At 38.0% G+C, this 23412-nt stretch overlaps 2 protein-coding genes across 4 annotated transcripts; one reads left to right on the forward strand and one right to left on the reverse strand.

Annotated features, from left to right (window-relative positions):
• Window positions 1-3567: 3567 nt before the first annotated feature.
• On the reverse strand, window positions 3568-8959 carry mtrf1l (mitochondrial translational release factor 1-like). Of its 2 annotated transcripts, none has more exons than XM_054600434.1 (9): window positions 8876-8959; window positions 7838-8290; window positions 6634-6713; window positions 6411-6515; window positions 6187-6265; window positions 5271-5434; window positions 4480-4597; window positions 4257-4393; window positions 3568-3959 (listed from the first exon to the last, which is right to left on the reverse strand). In XM_054600434.1, exons 2-9 carry the CDS (start codon window positions 8259-8261, stop codon window positions 3747-3749), a joined length of 1320 nt encoding a protein of 439 aa, XP_054456409.1. In that variant the 5' UTR covers window positions 8262-8290; window positions 8876-8959; the 3' UTR covers window positions 3568-3746. The 2 variants fall into 2 exon arrangements, with proteins under 2 accessions (XP_054456409.1, XP_054456410.1); XM_054600435.1 differs by lacking the exon at window positions 8876-8959 and adding an exon at window positions 8751-8757 and having other exon boundaries at window positions 7838-8346.
• A 2712-nt stretch (window positions 8960-11671) lies between these two features.
• Window positions 11672-16096, forward strand: fbxo5 (F-box protein 5). 2 transcript variants are annotated; one of them, XM_054600532.1, is made up of 6 exons: window positions 11672-11807; window positions 12299-12882; window positions 13316-13486; window positions 13825-13915; window positions 14482-14688; window positions 15574-16094. In XM_054600532.1, exons 2-6 carry the CDS (start codon window positions 12320-12322, stop codon window positions 15832-15834), a joined length of 1293 nt encoding a protein of 430 aa, XP_054456507.1. In that variant the 5' UTR covers window positions 11672-11807; window positions 12299-12319; the 3' UTR covers window positions 15835-16094. The 2 variants fall into 2 exon arrangements, with proteins under 2 accessions (XP_054456507.1, XP_054456506.1); XM_054600531.1 differs by lacking the exon at window positions 11672-11807 and adding an exon at window positions 11833-11941 and having other exon boundaries at window positions 15574-16096.
• Window positions 16097-23412: the final 7316 nt, after the last annotated feature.

Below are 23412 nucleotides of genomic sequence, written 5' to 3' on the forward strand. Positions count from 1 at the left end.
AAAATACAAAAAAATACAAAAAAATACAAAAAAATACAAAAAATACAAAAGAATACAAAAAAATACAAAAGAAATACAAAAAATACAAAAGAAATACAAAAAAATACAAAAAAATACAAAGAAATACAAAAGAAATACAAAAACAATACAACAAAATACAAATGTAGTCATGAATGTGATTATTGGATAAAGCCAGGTTCAAAAATAGCATTATTGGGGATGTAGTGTTTGAGTTAGAAAACAGCTTTTCACAACTGAAACTAAACACAAAAGGGAAAACTATGCATTAAAAAAATGTTTACCCTGTTCACCTGTAGTTTATCCATACAAAAATACAAAAACATACAAAAAATACAAAAACAATACATAAAAATACAAAATAAATACAAAATAAATACAACAAAATAAATACAAAAAAAACAAAATACAATAAAAAACAAAATAAATACAAAAACAATACAACAAAATAAATACAAAAACAATACAACAAAATACAAAAAAATACAAAAAATACAAAAAAATACAAAAAAATACAACAAAAACAAAATAAATACAAAAACAATACAACAAAATAAATACAAAAACAATACATAAAAATACAAAAGAAATACAAAGAAATACAAAAAATACAAAAGAAATACAACAAAAATACAAAATAAATACAAAAACAATACAACAAAATACAAAATAAATACAAAAACAATACAACAAAATACAAAAAAATACAAAAAAATACAAAAACAATACAAAATAAATACAACAAAAATACAACAAAATACAAAAAAATACAACAAAATACAAAAACAATAGAACTCACACGGGGCAGGACAGACTGCTCAGGAAACAAATCCACTCCCGTCTGAGCGAGCTGACGGCGGGCAGGATGCAGAGAGACGACGAGTCCGCGCTCGACTGGTCAGCCTGAGGCCGCAAAGCATCATGGGAGATGTAGTGTCAGAGCGAGAAGCAGCTGAAACTACACACAAAACTATGCATTAAAAGAATGTTTTACCCTGTTCAGCTGTTGTTTATCCATAAAACAATACAAAGAAATACAAAAACATACAAGAAATACAAAAAATACAAAAGAAATACAAAAAATACAAAGAAATACAAAAACATACAAGAAATACAAAAAATACAAAAACAATACAAAAAAATACAAAAAATACAAAAGAAATACAAAAAAATACAAAAAAATACAAAAAAATACAACAAAATACAAAAAAATACAAAAACATACAAGAAATACAAAGAAATACAAAAAAATACAAAAAAATACAAAAAAATACAAAAAAATACAAAAAATACAAAAAAATACAAAAAAAATACAAAAAAATACAAAGAAATACAAAAAAATACAAAAAAATACAAAAAATACAAAGAAATACAACAAAATACAAAATAAATACAAAAACAATACAACAAAATACAAAATAAATACAAAAACAATACAACAAAATACAAAACAATACAAACAAATACAAAAGAATACAAGAAATACAAAAGAAATACAAAAGAAATACAAAAGAATTACAAAAAAATACAAAACAATACAAAGAAATACAAAAGAAATACAAAACAATACAAAGAAATACAAAGAAATACAAAATAATACAAAAAAATACAAAAGAAATACAAATAAATACAAATGTAGTCATGAATGTGATTATTGGATAAAGCCAGGTTCAAAAATAGCATTATTGGGGATGTAGTGTTTGAGTTAGAAAACAGCTTTTCACAACTGAAACTAAACACAAAAGGGAAAACTATGCATTAAAAAAATGTTTACCCTGTTCACCTGCAGTTTATCCATACAAAAATACAAAAGATTCCAAAGAAATACAAATAGATACAACAAAATACAAAAAAATACAAAAACAATACAACAAAATACAAAATAAATACAAAAACAATACAACAAAATCCATCCATCCATCCATCCATTTTCCGTAACCTGCTTATCCAGTTAAGGGTCGCAGGGGTGCTGGAGCCGATCTCAGCTGTCAATGGGCGAAGGCAGGGTTCACCTGGACAGGTCACAACAAAATACAAAAAAATACAAAAGCATACAAAAAAAATACAAAAGAAATACAAATGTAGTCATGAATGTGATTATTGGATAAAGCCAGGTTCAAAAATAGCATCATGGGGGATGTAGTGTTTGAGTTAAAAAACAGCTTCTATCACATAAAAGGGGAAACTACACTACGTAGCCAAATGTATGTGGACACACTTTAGTGTACATTTGTTCTAAGACTGGTTTTAATGGTTTAGACCCCTTAGAGGGAAAATTGAGTCATTTTTTAAATGGAGAAACTACAGGTGAACAGGGTAAAAAAATAAAACTAACAGGAATTAACACGAAACCTCCCCAGTTCATTACTTACCTTAGGCAATATTTTTTTGTATTATAAGTTTTCTTTAATGTTATGTTTACATATGCAAATGAGGCAGTATCTTACTAAATATTAGTTCATTTTCATAAATTCCAGAACATGAATGTGATTATTGGATAAAGCCAGGTTCAAAATGATTGTTTCATTTTGTGGACATATTAGAATAAAATGTTTTAACAGAGGGGATTTAGGATATCTGTTTATGTCACTTCATTAATCAGAAAATACTGTAAACAGCAATAAAAAAATCTATTTCCTCCATGTTTTCAGTAATATAATGTTGTATAAATCAGTCTATGAATGATATCTGAACAAACCCCTCTGTAGAAACCTTCAGAATATAGAGAGGAATGAAGCTGTAAAGTTTGGTGTATGTAAGAGCTACTGAAGTGGAGATTTATGGATCAGAGTCTGAGAAAAAACTCATTTAGAGAAAACGTCCTTTAAAGATATGTTTAGTTAAATTACATACATGTTGAAGACTCTACAGGTGAATAGGGTAAAAAAATAACTAATAGATATCAACATGAAACTTCACCAGTTGATTACTGACATTAAGACAAATGTTTTTTGTATTACAAGTTTTCTGAAATGTTTTGTTTAAATATGCAAATGAGGCATTATCTAATGGTAACTTTTAGTGAATTTAGGAGAAATCTATTGATGCAAAAAGACAAAGTAGTAAAATAAATCTTTCCACCAGTCTGAAAGACGATGTGAAATAGAAGCTAAATAGACCAGTGGATGAAAAGTGATGGCCTTGAGTTGGAATGAGATGTTTAAAGGGCGATCCATTATTTATTTAAAGTTTTTTTTATCATTTTGTATGTTCCCAGTGGAGTTCCTTATGTATTCATATCCAAACATTCACATTTTGGACGAAGTACGTATGTTTTAGCGTCTAAATGTTATTCTAAATATTCTAAATATAACGTACACTTAAACTGATATTGATTCTTTTAGGTGTCTAAAATACATTTAGCTATTGCTCTTTTTCACAGCTGCTTCAACGAGCCGTCAGACAGTCTAGTTATATCGCTCTCTTCAAAGCCACCAGACTCCATTCACAAAAACAGTCATTTTACCTCACAGAACACAAGAGACCGAATAAAACTCCCATTTTAAAAAACTGAACTCACCTTTTCAGATATATTTTAATCTTGTTTATATCAGGTAGGACCAGCGTTCACATCATTCATACCTCGACATGCAAATGAACAACAGTTCATGATTAAGACTTGGTCCCTCTTTTAATCCATCATGGACCTTTTCTTCAGTTTTTGTTGCAGAAATTGAATCAGAGTAGAAATTCCCAATAACACAGTCTCTAACTCCTCTGATCCGGACTCACGAGCCGTCCTGGTCGTTCTCTCCCAGCAGCTCCTCCAGCGCCTCCTGGTAGGAGAACTCCTGCAGAGAGGAGTTCATCTGGTCCATCAGGTCTTCCCCCAGCAGGAAGCTCCGGACGTCGTGCACCGTCATGCCGATGCGGTGGTCCGTGATGCGGTCCTGGGCGAAGTTGTAGGTGCGAATCTTCTCTGATCTGCCTTTGGTGCCAATCTGGAGGAGGAGGAGGAGGAGGAGGAGGAGGAGGAGGAGGAGGAGGAGGAGGAGGAGTATTTTACATCATTAAATGTCTCCAACTATATTTTAAATCATATTAAATGTCTCCACCTGTACTTTATATCATATTAAATGGAATTAAACATGTAATTTTATTTTTACCTGTTTTTTACATATTAAAATCATATTAAATGTCTCCACCTGTAATTTATATCATATTAAATGTCTCCACCTGTAATTTACACCATATTAAATGTCTCCACCTGTAATTTATATCATATTAAATGTCTCCACCTGTACTTTACGCTGGTTGTAGCGTCTGCTCGTCTCCTCCTCCAGCTTCCTGCTGTAGAGTTTTGCTCTCAGAGCCTTCATGGCTTTCTCCTTGTTCTTTATTTGGGAGCGTTCCTGCTGGCACTCAGCCACCACGCCTAACAAACACACACAAGTGTTAGAATAGCATTCTTATGAGGGCAGCTGAACATCACTTCACATCCTCTCTGTGAGAGAGACAGACCTGTGGGCAGATGGAGGATTCGGACTGCACTGTCTGTGGTGTTGACGTGTTGACCTCCGGCTCCACTCGCTCTCTTGGTTTCTATCCTCAGGTCCTTGGAGTTTATCGTGAAAGAGATCTGAGAGGAAACACAAACATCTGAATGAACATCAGATGAGCAGAATATTCATCATACACACAGAATAAACCAAAATAAAAGACCTTTCTTTCAGATTTTTCTGTCTGTTTCCAGAATATTCATCATACACACAGATTGTTTTTATGTTGTTTTATATAAAAATGCTGCACAAGCAGGTTGAGAGTGCAGGTAACATTTGAGTAGTGCAGGCAAACTAAAATAATCTTCTCTAACTTGTCATATTCCATTTTATTTTAACAGGAAATGCATCATATTAAAGAAATACAGCACCCTAAAAACACCATCTCTCTTTGAATTCTTCTAAGTTTTCCTCTCACGCCTCCAGGGTGAACGGAGAATCAAAGGAACAAAGAAAAGTCTTGATGAATTGACGTAAATGGAACTAGTAAAAACAAATTCATAAAGATTTTCTCTGTTATTTGATTCTTCTTGAGGCATAAGAGAAAAACGAGTCTGTTGGAAATGTTTGGATGTGTTTTGACTTTTGATTTCACTTCTTTTACCCTCAAGGCTGCCATTATAAAGAAGATTTTGTTCTTAGTGACTCGCCTGGTAAAATAAAGGTGAAATAAAAATAAAAAGACTTCCTTAAAGGAAACAAAATGCCCTTAGAGTGTTTCTTTCTGTCTGTAGTCTGTGAGGACTCCTGTACCTCAGTGGGTTGGGGCAGCACGGCCACCGTCATGGTGCTGGTGTGCATCCTGCTCTGTTTCTCAGTCCGGGGAACCCTCTGAACCCGATGGACTCCGGCCTCAAACTTCATCCTCTTGTAGCTCTGAGGGCCGCTGATGCTGGCCGAGGCGTGACGCAGTCCACCTTAGTACGAGTACAACCACGTTACTGTCACATCCGAGGCACAGCAAGAGTTCTCACTTGTATTTGGAGTCAGTTATTCAGAAATAGTGATAGAAAAACTCACACAGCTTCATCTAATTATTGACCCTTCCCTACTTTCAGTCACTACTTCAATTAATAAAATGTGTGTTTGTCCACTCTAACTCTCAATCCTTCTCATAAGGAAACAACTAATTCACTCTGGAAAGTTTCTGGGAAGTTCAGAGAGTCAAAACAACAGAAAATTGTTAAAATGAGCTGCTCTTTCTAAGGTAACAAAAACACAACGACTCTTAAGTGTCAGGTTATTATACACTCATGAAAAACGTTAATGTTTTATTCCATTTCTGCCAATATATCCACCTAAATCCTTCACACTGCTCCTTTAACATGAGTCCAATTTGCTCTTAATCAGAAAAGGAATCAAAGTCATCAAAGATTTCCATCTAAATAAACGTCTGTTAAGTCTCCATCTGTCTCTGAATGAAGTAACACAATGGGGATTGAGTCTCTGGCTCACTGATAAAAGTATTACAACATGTATATATTTGCAGTGTTATTAACTGGGTGTTATTAACTGGGTGTTTTTGGCTACAATCACATTAAAATGGTTTGTCATTTTATTTAAAAAAAGGTCAGTTTATCTGCAGCAAAGAAAAGCCACAAATGGAGCCGGACTCTGTTTGATTTTCTAATGTTTTAAGACATAATGAGGAGGATGTGTGACCTCTGACCTATTTCGCTGGTCATGTGCTCCAGGATGTCGAAGGACCAGCCGTGGTGCTGAGCGTAGCCTTGATACATGTCGAACACCTTCAGAGGAGACGAGACAAGAGGTGAACACACAGACGATGCTTCATCTCTCCTCTTCTTCAAACACTCTTTGATCCTTCGTTTATTATTCTCTCTCTGAATGAATATGTAAAGTAGTGAATGTTATGAGGAAGTACTTCCAGACCTCATCAGTGAACAGCATGGCCTCCTGACCTCCGACCCCGGCTGTCACCTCCAGGACCAGGTCGCTCAGATCTGCCTCCTCCTCCGGGAGCAGCAGGTCCAGGATCTGATCAGAGAAGCAGGTTTTTATTTGACAGAGAGGTAAAAAATAAATAAAAACATCAAGCATTAGTTTGCTGTTACACGTTCTTCTGTTCCGTCAAAATGAAGAGTTCCAGTTCTACCCTTTGTCTGAGGTCTTGAATATCTTGCAGACATCCTTCATGTTCCAGCTCCGCCAGTTCTCGGAGGGCCGGATCTTCATCTTTGAGAACAAAAAAAAAAAGTAAACTGGAGTCGATCGAAATGACGATTAACTCTCTACCGTCAGAAAGTTTGCCAAAATGTTCATACATTTTATACATCCATCCTTTTAAAGGTTTCATATAGTTAGAATTGATTAATAGTATAAAGCTGAGATATGAATACTGTGAAAGAATCAAAACACTAAATCCATGTAGTCCATCACAGCTATATATACGTAACATAGAAAGCATTTCACAGTTTTAAACATTTAAAAGTGTCCCAGTTTATTTACGGTCGCCAGCTGACAGGAAGTAAACATGGACCCAAGCTGTTGCCTAGCAATAAAAAACTCCCTTAAAAAGAGTTAAAACTGAGAATATTAAGCAAGATATAAAAAACCCAACGTACAAGTATGAACCTGGAAATGAGCACGATATGTCTCCTTTAATATCTCTGATTGTTCTGGACTGTTTCATAGTCAAAGTTGATTTCTGCATCATTGTGAAGTACATTTATGTGTCAGGGACTTCAATCACACGATTCGCCCAAAAACATGGATTCTTATCTGGTTAATTTGAGTGTTTGAATCCTGACAACCTCCTCCTCTCTTTCCTGACTGACTGACCAAGCTGTTCGGAGGACGCAGGACGTCCTGGAGGAGCTGAGAGACGTCTGATGCCAACGTTAGCTTAGCTTGTTTCTCTCTGATAACTAAAGATCCAGACGTCCAAGGACTAAAATCCTTCATCTGGTTAAAAAACAACAAATATATTAAAATTGTGTTGGAATAAATGGATAAAAAGTCAGTTTATGATCAGCTTCTGTCTGACAAACAGAACACAATGACGTCACTGACAGGTGAACAAATGAAACGCACCGTTACCTTCATGATAATTACAGATTTCTCTGTTTGAACACTGTTGGAATCATTTGTGATAATGTAAGAATATAACTTAGGTTCAGTCGTTTTAGACACTTTAATGTGGAAAAGTCACATATTTTACCTTTAAACACAAGTGTACCAGATCTTACTTCAGTACTCATGAATGAAGGTTGATGGAAACGGTCTCTTGTTGCAGAATAAATGGAACTGTGCCTTCATAATCAGAGACTAACCGCCTGATACTCTCATTCAGGTCTCACCTCTCAGCAGCGTCTCGTTCTCGGCCATCTCTCTCTGTTTGTTGTCCAGCTCCCTGATGCTCTGGATGAGAGGAGCCAGCAGGGTCACTCTGGTCCTCTTGGCCCTCAGCTCCTCCTCACTGCTCTGCTCCTCCGTCACGCCGCTGTTGGCCGCGTTCAAACACTCACTGTACTCCGTCTCCATCTTCTCCAGGTACTCCTGCAGGGACCTCTTGGCAAAGAGCTCGTCCACCGACAGCAGCCTGGCCACCATCAGAGGCGTGCCGGTGTGAACGGTTCTTGTGGTTCTGCCGCAGTGATTGTTGGCGTGTTTGAGGAACGTTTGTCTGATGAGGTTTGGTGGTTTTTGAAAAGGAGGAACCCACAGACTAGAGACACACTGCGTTCCTCTCCTAAGAAGGTTTACGGCTCTTCTGTACGCCATCGTGGAAGCAGGTCTGACTGGATGACTCACTGTGTGGCAGAACAAACAGATCCAGATATGACTTGGCTTTGGCACATGTTCCTTTCTAGTCCGGAAGGAACATTCCACCAAATTCCATTCAGAAATATGATACTTTTATATGTTTTTATGTCCAACAAAAATATTTCCTGCTATAATTGCTATATTGAGGAATATCTTGCATCCAATGGAGTCCTTCTTGAATTCGGCTTGTGTGTGTCTCCTGACAAGCAGTCTTTTATTTTGATAGTTTCACTTCTTTAAAAGGTTCAAGTTGCCAAAAACCACAAACTGATTTTTGTGTTTTTTTCTGCAGAAGTCGACAATTTAATTTAGTTTAATTAATAATAAAATAAAATAAAAGATGCTGTTGCTATTAAGGGCTGGATTTCAACCCATTTACCAAAATAAAAGCATGTGAGAGAGTAAACAACCCACTGATGGATTCTATCTCAACAATAAGATCTTTACATGAATAAATAACTTCTCTCCTTCCTTCATCCTGTGAGCAGAGACGTCTGTGTGTTGATAACGAAAGAAGAATGTCTACAAACGGATTGTCAACGCGAGTTATAAACATTTAGCTCCTTCCCCACCTTCTGAAGGGCGCAGACATGTTGGATACCACACGCATGCGCAGTGGGTAACGCTTCTTCTTCTGCAGACGAAATGACTGCAGGCTGCAGGCACATGGGAGAATGTTAACTGTAGGATAAGGCTTTTGATTATAATGTGGGTATTTGTTTGAGTCTGTATTAGGCTGTGCTGTATTATGTATTGTATTTATTATGATTTATTTTATCTGAGACAGTCCTAAGTGTCTGAAGTTAAGACACATTTAATTTAATCATTTATAGGTTGACCTGCTTTTGAATGGTAATATGTGCATTGAGTAGAAATCCTTCAACCTCCAGACTGAATTAAAAATCACAGACCAGAATCAGAAATGGTTTATGACCAAGTATGTTTTGCACATACAAAAAAATTTGACTTGGTGATTAGTGCATGACAAAAAATGACATGATTAAAAATATAAATGGAGAAAAGAATATGATAAACAAACAATATAGGTGTAAAATACGTCTGTTATTAAAGTCTTAAGTGTCTATTTAACATTATATTTCATTCATAACCTGTACTACTGCCACGGGTCTGCTGTTTGTCTTTTTGTTTTTGGTCATTTCAACAAAAACACAATTTGATTTAAGAACATGCACAGTGTTAGTCCGATGTCAACAAAGAATACAGTTGACTCAGGGTGCCTCTTCATACCAGAGCCTCTGGGTAAAGGGAGGATTTAGAGGATATTTTAATTTCACTGGTGCATACATTGCATTATGAAGAGCAGGCAGTGAGGCTCTTGGGGGCATTTAATTAGCATTATGCACTTCAGTATGCAAAGCTGTTAGGCGTCATTGCTCAGAAAGTGTCCCCTCCCCGTCCCTACATACACATCACTCTGTCTCAAATAGTTTTCTTATCTCCGTTTCACTTGGTTGTGCATTCTGGAGCATCAATATATTAAAAACACCCTATTACAGTTTGCCTTGGATGAGAATGTGGTCCCCTTGTCCTTTAAACCTGTGTTACAAAACATAAAGCAAGACAGTTGAAAGTAAAATGCAGAAGGTACTGTATCCAAGCTAAGCTATGGCATCCTGCAACTCCCCCCCGTCTGGTTTCAATGAAAGAGCCCCTTCACACATTCCAGGCAGAGGTGTGAACTGACCTGTCCTGTGAATGGTCGGTCTTTAAGCTCCTCTACTCAAACAGTGGGATTCCTGACAGAAAGTTAAAATGCACAGCAACACAAAAAGAGCTGAAACTCCTTATAAAGCTCCAGAAAGGCAAAGGGCGTGCTTTAAAGGAAACGGTAGCGGTGAAATACTAACTTATTTACTGTTTTTAAAGTGTATTCCACATGAAAACAATCACTTTACCATGAACTGCCTTTGCAAAATTAGGTAATATACAGTAGCAGTCAAAAGTCTGGACACACCTTCTCATTCAACTACTTTGAAGAATGTAAAATATAAAACATATTCTGGTTTGTTGAGCATTTGTTTGTTTACCACATAATTCCATATGTGTTCCTTCATAGTTTGGATGTCTTCAATATTAATCTACAATGTAGAAAAAAATAAAGAAAAACCATTGAATGAGAAGGTGTGTCCAAAGTTTTGACTGGTAATATAAATATAACTTGGATTTGTGATTGTTCACCATATAACCATATGCTCCCCAGTAGACCACATGACACTAAAAACCTCTGCAATAAAAAACACACTGTGCAATACAATAGTTATAATAGTTTCTGTCTGTACATATAATATTTCAGTTACTGTGGATTCTTTACTGTTTTTATATTGCTCATTTGCTTATTTTTGATCTTGTTTTTTTTTACTATGTCTCTTGTTTGCACTATCCTCTATGCTGCTGTAATCCTATACATTTAAAAAAAGGATTATCTTATCATATCTTATATAACACATCTTCAATATCCCTCTTCATATCGAGTTGTGACCTAATATTATGTTTAATATCTCTGTCTGTGTAGTTGTATAGTATGTGTATTTATTGTCTGTGTAGTTGTATAGTATGTGTATTTATTGTCTGTGTAGTTGTATAGTATGTGTATTTATTGTCTGTGTAGTTGTATAGTATGTGTATTTATTGTCTGTGTAGTTGTATAGTATGTGTATTTATTGTCTGTGTAGTTGTATAGTATGTGTATTTATTGTCTGTGTAGTTGTATAGTATGTGTATTTATTGTCTGTGTAGTTGTATAGTATGTGTATTTATTGTCTGTGTAGTTGTATAGTATGTGTATTTATTGTCTGTGTAGTTGTATAGTATGTGTATTTATTGTCTGTGTAGTTGTATAGTATGTGTATTTATTGTCTGTGTAGTTGTATAGTATGTGTATTTATTGTCTGTGTAGTTGTATAGTATGTGTATTTATTGTCTGTGTAGTTGTATAGTATGTGTATTTATTGTCTGTGTAGTTGTATAGTATGTGTATTTATTGTCTGTGTGTTGTATAGTTGTATTTATAGTTGTATAGTATGTGTATTTATTGTCTGTGTAGTTGTATAGTATGTGTATTTATTGTCTGTGTAGTTGTATAGTATGTGTATTTATTGTCTGTGTCTGTGTAGTTGAGCTGCTGCAACACTTGAATTTCCCCCATGATGATCAATAAAGGAATATATATAATATCTTCACATACTCCAACACGGAACGTTTATGTCGGGTTAGTCTCTGTTTCACATCGGGTGGGAAACACCGGGGGGACTACGTCGACTTGCGCGCTGACGTCACCGCACAGTCTCGGCTCCCATTGGTCGCCGGTTTAAAGAGACGACCGCCCGCCTCGCTGTGATTGGTCGAGAGGCTTCTGCGCACGGATTTCAAACAGACGCAGCGACGGACTCGTTGCGGAGCATTTGAAGCGGGACGTCGGTGCTGAACGTCTGAACGGAGGGAACGAGAGTCTGTCTGTTGATAAACCACGTCCACACCGCGCAGGTAGCAGCTTTACCTCACACACACTCATCTAACAATGCTAACGTTAGCTCTTAGCATGAGCTTCTGCTAGCAACGTGAGCTAGCCGCAGCTAGCCTCGGAAGCTAGCTCTCCACTGCACGCTCCCTGCATGCAGGTAATCCACCTCAATGAGGTTAATTAACGTGTTGTGTTTAATGTTTGACGTCCTGAGAGTGTTGTGCATGACATACAGACAGTGTGACGTCATGCATTACGCGTTTAAAGCAGTCTGGAGGGTTTTTATACGTCACAGGCTGCGAGTCCGCCAAATCCAGCTGCGACGCGCCAAAAAACACTTTTTTTTTGAAAATCTGTGAGTGAGAATAGTTTCAGTCTGCAGACAGTTTATGAGACCAGGGTGGCAGCAGTGCGTGAGTGTTATCTATGCGGGTAATGTGGCATTATGAGTGAGTTTGCTTGATTCACATTCTGAGTTTAAAACTTGTTTGTTTCTCTTTTTTTTTTGTTGCAGAAATCTACAACCCCGGTGTTTATGTCCCACTGTGAGAAGGCCAGCATGAAGTACCCACGCTATGAAGCCACCAGTGTGGAGAAGAGCTCACCAGCTGCAGAGTCCAGGGTGTTCCACCTGAAAGCTTCCCCAGTGAAGCAGCCCCCCCCCACCATCAAACCCCAGTGTGACCCTGCAGGAGTGACCACCGCCTTGTTCTCGCTCAACGACAACACCAGAGCGGTCCACAACAAGGAGAACAGCACCGACGGGACCCTGGAGGACGGCTTTGAGGACAGCGGCTATCTGTCTCTGCAAAACAGTCAACTGGATGAGCATCACGGGGAGGAAGAGGAGGAGGGGAAACCAGCTGTTGCACATCAAGAAAAGACAACATCTCCCTCCAAATGTCCAGGGAGGACAGACTGCCCCCGTCCAGTGTCTCTGGAAGCGTCCACCCCCGTGGATCGCCATAAGAGGAGGACAGCCACACGCTCCCTGTCCTCCACGCCGGCCGACCGCCACAAGGACCCCAACCTGCCCATACTCATGTTCCAGCGGGCCGTGTGCGAGGAGCTGACCAAGAGCTACCAGAGGAACAAGAGGTGGGATTTATCTCCTGTTGTGTTTGTATTCAGAGGAGGAGGAGGAGGAGGAGGAGGAGGAGAGTGATCAAGCATCCGTCTGCCTGTGGGACATCTTAATATCAAACCTGTTAGAGTTTGTTTTCCATCTATGTTTAATCGATTTCACTGTTGGTTTATTAAACACAGAATGGTTTTGAGGCCAAAACACTTTTCCCCCCCTCCATGTTAAGCATAAGGACAGAAACCATAAACATCCACTATTCCCTTCTGTAAAAATGTTAACAAATCCTACCAGAATCAAAACTAGACTGAAAAACCTGAGATAGATGTTGTGCTTCTCAGTGCAGTGAAGCTCCACTGAGTTTAAATCCTAGTTTCAGTGGTACTTTATAGGTCTAGAATGATTATTAATAATAAGTAGGTGAGTAACGATTGTGTTCCCGTGTCTCAGGTATGACTGGAGCGTCGTCACAAAGGTAGCAGACGACCATCTCTTGGATCGGGTCATCGGAGGCAAGATGGGCTGCGAGTACGTCGACGTGTTTCCATGTCTGCTGTCCAGAAGCATGAGGTGCATCCTGACCCACATCCTGTCTCTGCTGGGAGACCTGGACCTCATCAGGTAGACTACATTTATAATGATAGTGTTAATATTATCAGCCTCCAAACACAACCAGCAACTGATGTAAACAATAACACTTAACTTGTGTCTTCAGGAGAGCAAATAGGTTACATCACAGTTTATACTTTTTTATAACAAAAAGCAAAACAGATGAAGGTCAAATTTAAACCATCATAAAACGGTTCAACAGATGAAACGATAAAACTAATTTATACAATAAGATCAGACATAGAAATGATATAAAATAATAATAACGATAGAGAGAAAGGTGTTTGTGTGGAAGCTCTCTCTTCTTAGTTCCTGTATTCATCATGTTTTCCCCGTTTGTCTCCTCACAGCTGTAAGAGAGTGAGTCGGACCTGGAGGAAGATCATCTGTGAAGATTCAGCAGCTCGGAGCCGATGTCAGAGAGCCGAGCAGGAACTCAGGGTGAGCAAACGTTCGTTTCTGTCATGACAAACATTTGGCACGATTTTTCAAACATCTTCCGATCTTGCAAATACAAAGCATGTAGAAAAGACAAGAGCTATTAGATATCTTCTGATTATCTCAGTAAAGAGCTTTTTATTCTCTCCAGATATGTTTCACACGTAAACAGCCATCTCAATCTGTTTATCATCCATATTTACAAAGTCAATATCTATTTTTTAATCTTACTAAACAACGTATCATGCTGTTCGCAGTAAATAAGGTCAGTAAAAAACTAAATGGAGCTCATTTTCCACATTGGACAGACTTCAACAGTCCAAAGTCTAAACCGCAGATCTCAATGAGCTCATAGAGATCTGCTGTTTAGACAAATTATACACAACATAATTCTGCATATTTATCATGGTGAAAATCATCGGCTCAGGTTCAGTCAACACAAACGCACACAGGTGTCATGAAGCCAAACCTCATGTGTGTCATGAAGCAGTGAGTTACACCCCCTCTTGCTGCTCTTGGCTTCCATAACTCTGTTCACGTCCTAACGTTTCCTTTTTGAACTCCTCTAGGAGTCGAGCAGCTCTCTGAGACAGAAGGGCTGTGGGCTGACGAGAGACGTCTCTGTGTCCAGGGTGGTGCTGTCCTGCATGCAGACGCTGGCCTCCTCGAGTACTCCATCCTCCTCCCCCGGCTGCAGGCTCATCAGACAGGCTGCTGTCTCTCAGAAGAGCGGCACGCCGAACCCCCGGTTTTCCCGCCACAGTGAATACGTTCAGGTGAGCCCAGTTATGATTTAAACTACAGTGAGCTTTATAAACAGTACTATGAATGTGTTTATTTGTACCGAATGGTTTAATACAAATAAGATAATCCTTTATTAGTCCCACAGCGGGGACATTTGCAGGTTTACAGCAGCAGAGAGGACAGTACAAACAAGAGACATAAGTAAAACAAGATTAAACAAGTATTCTAAGTAATCACACAGTAAAGAACAGTTTTGAGCAGGAGCTGCTGTAATAGGCTGCCACTGGTGCGGCGCCATCTTGTGTATTGTTACACCCCCTATTATATGTATATATATTTTTATTTATTTATTACAAAAGCAAACAATTCGTTGGAATATAACGCTCTCACGGTGGAGCCACTGCACCAGACTGTAAAGCCAGAGTAGAGAATCTGTTACTCTGACAACAGGTGGCTGGAGGTCAAAGGTTACAGTTACCTCCCCACTGAATGTATGTCTTCAGACACGCCCCTTAAGAGTCACACCAGCCAGGATTTGACCCCAAAGATGACAGAAGTAGTGGAGGTTGGAGCTAATGTAACTATTCCTGTGAGTAGTGGTGATGCAGCTATATAGATGGTTCTGTTGGCAGATCTCTGGCCTCCTCTCAGATCAGACAGTTGTGATCTTCTACAGAAGCACAACTGCAGCCCACATGTTGGAGACTAAACAGGAGTTAATGCAGCTTTCTGTACGAAAATAACTTCTCTAATGATGTTAGTTTTAATAAATGAAATATTTTAAAATGAAGGATAATTCTCCCGCATTTCTACTTTTTCTTTTTCTTTAAACCTTCTTCTGTGTTGTGACATCTCTCACATCATAGTATGTTTTACTCTCTGGACTTTAACAAACATGTGTTGTTGTTTTGTTCCAGGCTGCCAGCGGTCTGAAGCAGCACGAGTCTCTCCGTCCCTGCAGACGCTGTGGCTCTCCGGCGACTCATTCTCTGGAGGTCCAGCGGGCCACGTGCACGCGGCTCAGCTGCCAATTCGACTTCTGCACCTGCTGCCGGGAGGCCTTCCACGGCTCGACGCCCTGCAGGGTGGTGCAGCAGCGACCCCGCCTCACCACGCCAAAGACCACCCCGGTCCTGCCGGGAGGCACTCGCAGCAAGAGGAACCTCCGGCGCCTGTGACGGAGCCGGACCTCCGGGTTTTATTCTGGTTTTAACTGGACACTGAAGCACTTGAGCTCCCTGAAGTCAGTGAACGCTGCTGGACAATCAACCAGAGAGCGCCGTCGGCTGAACACGCTGTCGTCTGCGAGCGACAAACACTTCCTGTGCCGAAAACAGAAAGAAAAAGAACACTGAACGCTTTAAATTGTACAATTTTATTATATTTTAAAATGAAATGGATGTCGATATATATTGTGGCTTTTTAAATAGTTTTGTATATTGTTTTTTTTTTAATAAATGTTGCTCTAAAGAGGTCTTTAAATGTTCACATTTACTGTATTTCCTGTAAATAGACGTTTCATAAAACTCATCTGGTGTTTTTGTGATTCTTTAACATTTCTCTCAGAAACTTCAGTTTAGAGAAACAATAGGACATGAAGTACGAGTTTAACTTCCCCATCAGAGGTGACCGATGTCTAGTAATGATGGACCTCTACAGTTAAACACTTGATGCCAGTTTTATGCAGCCGAGGAAAAAGTGATTTCTCATTGAAGGAATGACGGAGAATATAACAATCTTTATGTCTTTGCTTTATTTAGAGGCTTAAGGATTATCACAGGATATGAAAGTAAAGATTATACTCTTAGACACCGAGGAGCATCTTGATGGTTAGGATGTTATTAAACCATTTAAACGTAAAGGGAAAAATTAAGTCATTTGCTTTTACATTTTCTCTCCATTGACTTGGTAAACTTCTGCAAAATGTTTTAACACTGAAAATACATTCACAGGCAGAAACTACAAAAACAACCTAGTAGAAAGAAAACATCCAAAATACACATTTATGTTTTTATTTATTACTTTGTCTGTTTACGTCTGTAGATTTCTCCTAAATTCACCAAAAGTTACCATTAGATAATGCCTCATTTGCATATTTAAACATAACATTTTCAGAAAACTTCTAATACAAAAATAACAGTCTCAATGTCGGTAATCAGCTGGTGAAGTTTCATGTTGATATCTATTAGTTATTTTTTTACCCTATTCACCTGTAGAGTCTTCAACATGTATGTAATTTAACTAAACATATCTTTAAAGGACGTTTTCTCTAAATGAGTTTTTTCTCAGACTCTGATCCATAAATCTCCACTTCAGTAGCTCTTACATACACCAAACTTTACAGCTTCATTCCTCTCTATATTCTGAAGGTTTCTACAGAGGGGTTTGTTCAGATATCATTCATAGACGGATTTATACAACATTTATTACTGAAAACATGGAGGAAATGGGTTTTTTTAATGTCTATTGACATTATTTTCTGATTTATGGAGTAATACAAAGAGATATCATAAATTCTCTCTGTAAAACCTTAACATTTATATTCTGGAAATGTATGAACATCTGCTTATATTGAATAAGATAATGCCTAATTTGCATATTTAAACCTAATATTAATGAAAATAATCAACTGGGAAAGTTTCATTGTTATATTTATTAGTTAATTTATTTAAGTGTAGTGTTTTTTTATTTATTTATGGTTCTTTTATCACTACTTTACTAAGAAAATGTTGATTAAAAAATAAAAGCAGCATATTTTCAATCTAGCTTCTAATGAAAAGAAATATGTTGTTTGAGAAAAGTAGGAACGTCCGTGATGAAAAAGCTTTTTTGTTGTTTTACCGTCTGAAAGAAGATTTTTATGACTTTTGTTTATAGACACGAGCCTTTGATCTGATATGAATGAACGATGTAGAGAATCATGTTCCTCAGCAGAGGGCAGCGTTGTCTGTTTTCACTGTTCAGCCACAGACTGTTAATTAATTAAGACTGTTACTGTTTAATAATATATTATCATAAAATATGTCAGAACACAGAAATAAACTATTTCACTGTCAATAATTAGTCAGAAATACTCATTAAATTATCATTCTATCTGTATTGTTTTTACACAAGCAGCGATTTAAATAATGTTTCACATACAAAAACATAGATAAATATATATCAGTAGAATTATTGAATCACTGAAAATAATGTGATAAATAAATAAGTAAAGGTCCTTATGTTCCTGCTGGTTTTCTTTCATCCTTATGAAACATGAATTAAACTACACTCTATGTGATATTAAAAATATCTGTACCACCAAATAATTAAATAATTTCCTAAAAATGTATTAAAACTCAATAATGCAATAACATTACCTGACTAAATCTGTAATGACAACATTGGGAATATATATCTATATCTATATATTTTTTTATTATATATTTAAAAACTATAATTAGTGATTGGATCCCTATTAAAGTAAAAACAAATCATAACGTTTCTAGTTTTAAATGTACTAAAGTATTAAAAGTCAAGTTTTTTCTCTTTTGAATGAAGACATTTCATGAGATCAGACGGAGCAAAGAAAAATAATTATATAATTAATAAAATAATTGAATGGAGGTTGAATCGACTTTACATTTCCGTTAATTTTTTTAACTTTACACATAATTACATTATCAGTCAAAATAATGACATCATCAGTTTATGAAAAGACAAAAAAAAATACCTCAAAGGAATTGAATTATCAGTCAAATGTTATTATTAATCAGGACTTTATTATCACAAGTTTGGGTTTTATTACATTTTCAGGAAGTTATTAATTTACTAGTTCCTACAGAAACACGAGCAGATTATTAGAGACAAAGAGAAACTTTTCTTTCAGAAAATCGTGGCACAAAAGTCTGAAGATTTCAGTGAATTTAGCTTGAAGTCGGTTCCTGAAGAGGAATCAAACCCTAAAAGTTGTTCACGTTGTGTTTAAAATCTCTCTCTTTTATTATAATAACTGTCAAACACTCTCAGCATGCTTTTATTGTAATTTATGATTCCTTATAAGCTGCACCAACTTGTAATTTAATAAAATAAAAGCGTGTCACTGCATATTAGCCCGTTTATTATCAGTTTGCTTTGATTTTGACATTTTAAAAGCATTTTTCATCACCAAGAATCTGCCCTGAGCTCTGGGAAAACACCCATTTAAAACAAACTCCTGTGTAAAGATAAAAATAGTCTGTTTCCCTTTGAAAAGAGAAGTTAGTTTGAGGCCGTCGTCACGGGTTGAGGAGGGTTATGAGGCTGTGAATAGCTTCGCTGACATTAGATCGTTACCTCTGACATTTGCAGGGTGACCCATTTGTCTCTCTCTCTCTTGTTGTTGTGATGACGCATACAAACAGCAGTCAGCTTCGTTCACGTGTCAGCTCGAGCAGCGGAATCGTCTCTGGTCAAAACAACAAATAAAACCCTCAGAAAACACGTTAAATACTCCAGTTTAGTCTTTTATTTACACAGGCTGTCACTTGTTTCTACCACCTTCAGGAGAAGCACTCGTTTCCTTTAGAGGTTCTGCAGAAGAAAATAGGAGATCTGTGATATTTAACTCTTCTGAAACATACCTGTTCACCTGCTCCAACAGATAGGGGGCAGTATATCACCTCTACTACCAGCTCCATACAATCTACATTTACACGTCAGAGTTTGACATTTGGCTGTTGCCATCTTGTTTTTTTGCAACCAGTGAACAGGAAGTGACCATATATGGAGTGAGGAGGAGTGACGTAGAGACGCCGTATACGTCTCTGGTGTCGACCTGTCAATCAGTGTGTAGCCCCGCCCTAAAGCATCCCCTGCTTTATGGTCTGTTTGACTCTAAATGGAGCATCATTTACTAAATGAACATCATGCTGTATTGAAGAAGACTTGAAACTAGAGATTGAGACCATAAACTCATGTTTACAATGTTTACTGAGGGAATAAATCAAGAGAGAAGTAGAGTCATTTTCTCATAGACTTCTATACAACCAGAGGAGTCGCCCCCTGGTGGACAGCAGAGAGAATGCAGCTTTAAGACATGAAGCAGTGGATTCACTTTTCAGAACCAGAGGTTGCTGCCTGCTATAAACGGACCATCGGCTCAGCTCTACGTCTTCGTCCTCTCATGTTGGACTCTCCGGGTTATAAGAAGTATTACAATACAGCACGTACGGCGGCTACCTGGTTAGCATGCTAACTTCTTTAGAAATCTCTGCAACACATTTACAGAGATCTGTAAAGGAGAGAGCAAAATGTCAGGATGATGGAACTGAACCGTTTTGTAAAACGTCCGAGCTGCTGATGAATCTCCGCTGTGGCCTTTCACTCCCTCGGAGACTCATGATCATTTATCGGGCAGATTTATTGATCGGCTGCTGCACCGAGACACAATCAGGACTGCTGCTAATTGTAGAAGCCATTAGAGCCGGCTGCCACATGAGAGAGTTAATAAAGAGGAGTTTTACAGGACATCTTGTCACCTATAATTAAATAATATAAACCAGTGTTTTATGTCATTATTTTTGAGTGTTTTGTTGTCATCATGGTGAATCCATCTTTCTTTTTTTCCACCTTCTTTTCTTAGTGTTTAAGTTCACTCTTTCTCTGCATCTTTTTTTTTTGCATAAATAGCTCATTTCAGCCGGGGGACAGAGGACGAGGGTTGGTGTGTGACAGGGACGCATCCGGTGTGTGTGTGTGTGTGTGTGTGTGTGTGTGTGTGTGTGTGTGTGTGTGTGTGTGTGTGTGTGTGTGTGTGTGTGTGTTCTTCAGGTTGATGATCCTGATGCGCAGTGACTTCCGCATGTCAATCGGCCTCGTGTCACCAAAGTTGAACTGTAAAAGCCCTGAAACGAAGCCGTCACTGGAGGGAAATGAAGCAGGAAGTGAATCCAGTCGGAGGCTGAGGAGGGAAAAATGAAGCCTGAACACATGTGCCACTTGGAGTTATGTAAATGTCTTAAACAGCTACTTTCCACTCCCTGTTTTTCCTGTCTGTGCAGAATAAGTTCCTAATTAAAGGAGGTTATGTAAGAGAATATGAGTCTCGGTACTGTCCAAACCTCCGTCCTCTAATAAAGTTTGGTACACTTTTGATCAGACCTTTGGTGTGAGAGCTGCTGGCTGTCCTCCAGGGTTTATATTAATATTAGTCGAATATTCATTTTCATTGGTCATGTAAACAGCTTAGTACGAATATTGGTTTCTTTATGAATAAGGGGGAAAACAGAATATTTTGGTGCATGTAAACGTAGTCAGTGAAACCAGCAGTCAGATGAGTTTTATAACAAGTTTCAATGTAGGGAGCTCAGCACACACACACACACACACACACACACACACAGACACACACACACACACACACACACACACACACACACACACACACACACACACACACACACACACACACACACACAGACACACACACACACACACACACACACACACACACACACACACACACACACACACACACACACACACACACACACACACACACGGTGTTTGGTGTGTTGAAAGGCTGCAGCCCTCTCTCTCTGTCTATTTTTACTCTGTTTGGTCCATTAAGATCCGCAGTGATGAGAGTTAATGAGTGAAGCCTCTCCACAAAGCACGCAGTAATCACAAATGTCCAGGAGAGTGGACACACACACACACACACACACACACACACACACACACACACACACACACACACACACACACACACACACACACACACACACACGTAACACACTACGTTTAGCTTATATCTTACTCATACTTAAAATCATACAGCTGGATGTGGCGGAGGGCAAAGAGCAGTTTTATATAATCTTTTTTTACCATGAAAACGTCCTCAGAATTACCGAGATAATTATCTTGTTAATTAAGAAAAAACAGGGCAAAGTGAATGCATTATGCCTCGATACTTAACTGCTGATTAAAAAAATAGGCAACTAAATAGAAGGAATAATTATCAGCGGTAGCATATTTCTATATACCATTTATCTGAAGAGTGTCAGTCAGTGTCCTCTTGTGCAAAGTGCTGGTCCTGATGGATTATAATAATAATCAAATCAATATTTAAATGTTCCATCCATCCATTATCCATAGTGGACAGAGATAATAGCGCCACCATGAGGTTCACATTTGTGCTTGATTCACCTCCATGTAGATCTGTGGCACTAAAAGACAAAAGTAAAGAAGCGACATTAAGGTACATGTTTTCTTTTTGCATATCACATAAAAGCAGAATAGATTTATGTGTATTATTGCAAAAAATAAATACCAAATGTAAAATGTTTCCTTAAAACTATTTTCTATTTTCAGCTAACTAGCAGATGTTATCATGCTAAGACGCTACACTGTCGTCATATTAGCATTGTCACTGTGTGCATGTTAGCATTTAGCTCAAAGTAGCATGGCTCTGGACTCTCAGTTTTATTTAACCACATGTGAAATCAAACCCTCGGACTGCGAGCGGTGAAATCGACGTGAGCGAACGCTGAATCAGCGAAGTCTGCGGTGGCCTCAGAGAGACACCGTGGGTTCTAATCATAAGGCCGTCTGCTGGGGATCCGGCCCTGCAGAACATTGCTTATGACATTTATGAGTCAAGGATCCGCTGCCATTTTGACACTTGTAAACAGAGTGAGTCACGACAGAGGAAATGAGCAACAAGGTTTCAACTTAACACCAGAATTCAGGCATCTGGAGGAGGAAACCCTCTCCGTATGAAATGTGATGAATTCTATGGAATAGCTGGCTGTTTTTCAAGGATCATTTATTGTCATTATGCAACACGGGGATCAACTGGAATTCAGTTGGAGCCCGTTTTCAACACAACACATGAGAAACAAAACCAAATAAAAATAATAGTACATTCCTTTCATGTCGAGCATTGTTTGGGATTTAATAATAATCATCAATCCTTTATTAGTCCCACAACGGGGGCATTTACAATTCTCTGCATTTAACCCATCCCTCAGGAGCAGTGGGCTGCTAAGAAGCACCATAAGGAACGCAAACAGCAGCAGAAACACACTGTGACTTGTTTCTGGATATTAAAGGTAACATAAAGAGCATTACTCCACTGAAACGTAGAATAAGAGGTTACAAACAATGAAAAGATACAATATTGACCATTGATCAGGATCTTTGATGCTGACTAGCTGAACTACAACTACACTCGAGTGTTAAATAACTGCAATGGAAACTTTGTTCACTGCTCCAGTGAATAGGACGGACCTTAAATAGAACCGTTTGGCTCAGCTAGCCAGAGAGCTAACGTTATGCTAGCAGGATTCAAAGTCAACAACAAACAGAAAATCTAATTGGACCACGTGTTTAATAACAAGGCTAGCTATCCAGTCATGTTATTATCCTTTAATCAATATTGTATTAGCATAACGCTAGCATAAAGCTTAAGCATGTGAACATGAACCAGGAAGTCTAAAGACCACAACGTTGATGTTTTTGTGATGTAACTTTTTCTGAACATAACTAACTTCCGTTTCCTGTGAGGACGGAAGTTTATCTTGAAAATACTGTGTGCAGGGTAACCAGCAGATAAAGACGGGAACTCTGTATGAAATCACACAAAAAATGAGGAGTAACTTTTTCGTAACATATCAAAGGAATCGTTGAAAGAAGTTTGTTGCAGCTGATAGAAATTAACGTAAAAGTCACAGAACATGACCTCAACTTCAAACTATGAAAGAGAGAAGACAGGAAACATGTTTTCAGTGCCTTTA

Source organism: Anoplopoma fimbria, chromosome 6, assembly GCF_027596085.1.
Source record: "Anoplopoma fimbria isolate UVic2021 breed Golden Eagle Sablefish chromosome 6, Afim_UVic_2022, whole genome shotgun sequence".
Lineage (NCBI taxonomy): Eukaryota > Metazoa > Chordata > Actinopteri > Perciformes > Anoplopomatidae > Anoplopoma > Anoplopoma fimbria.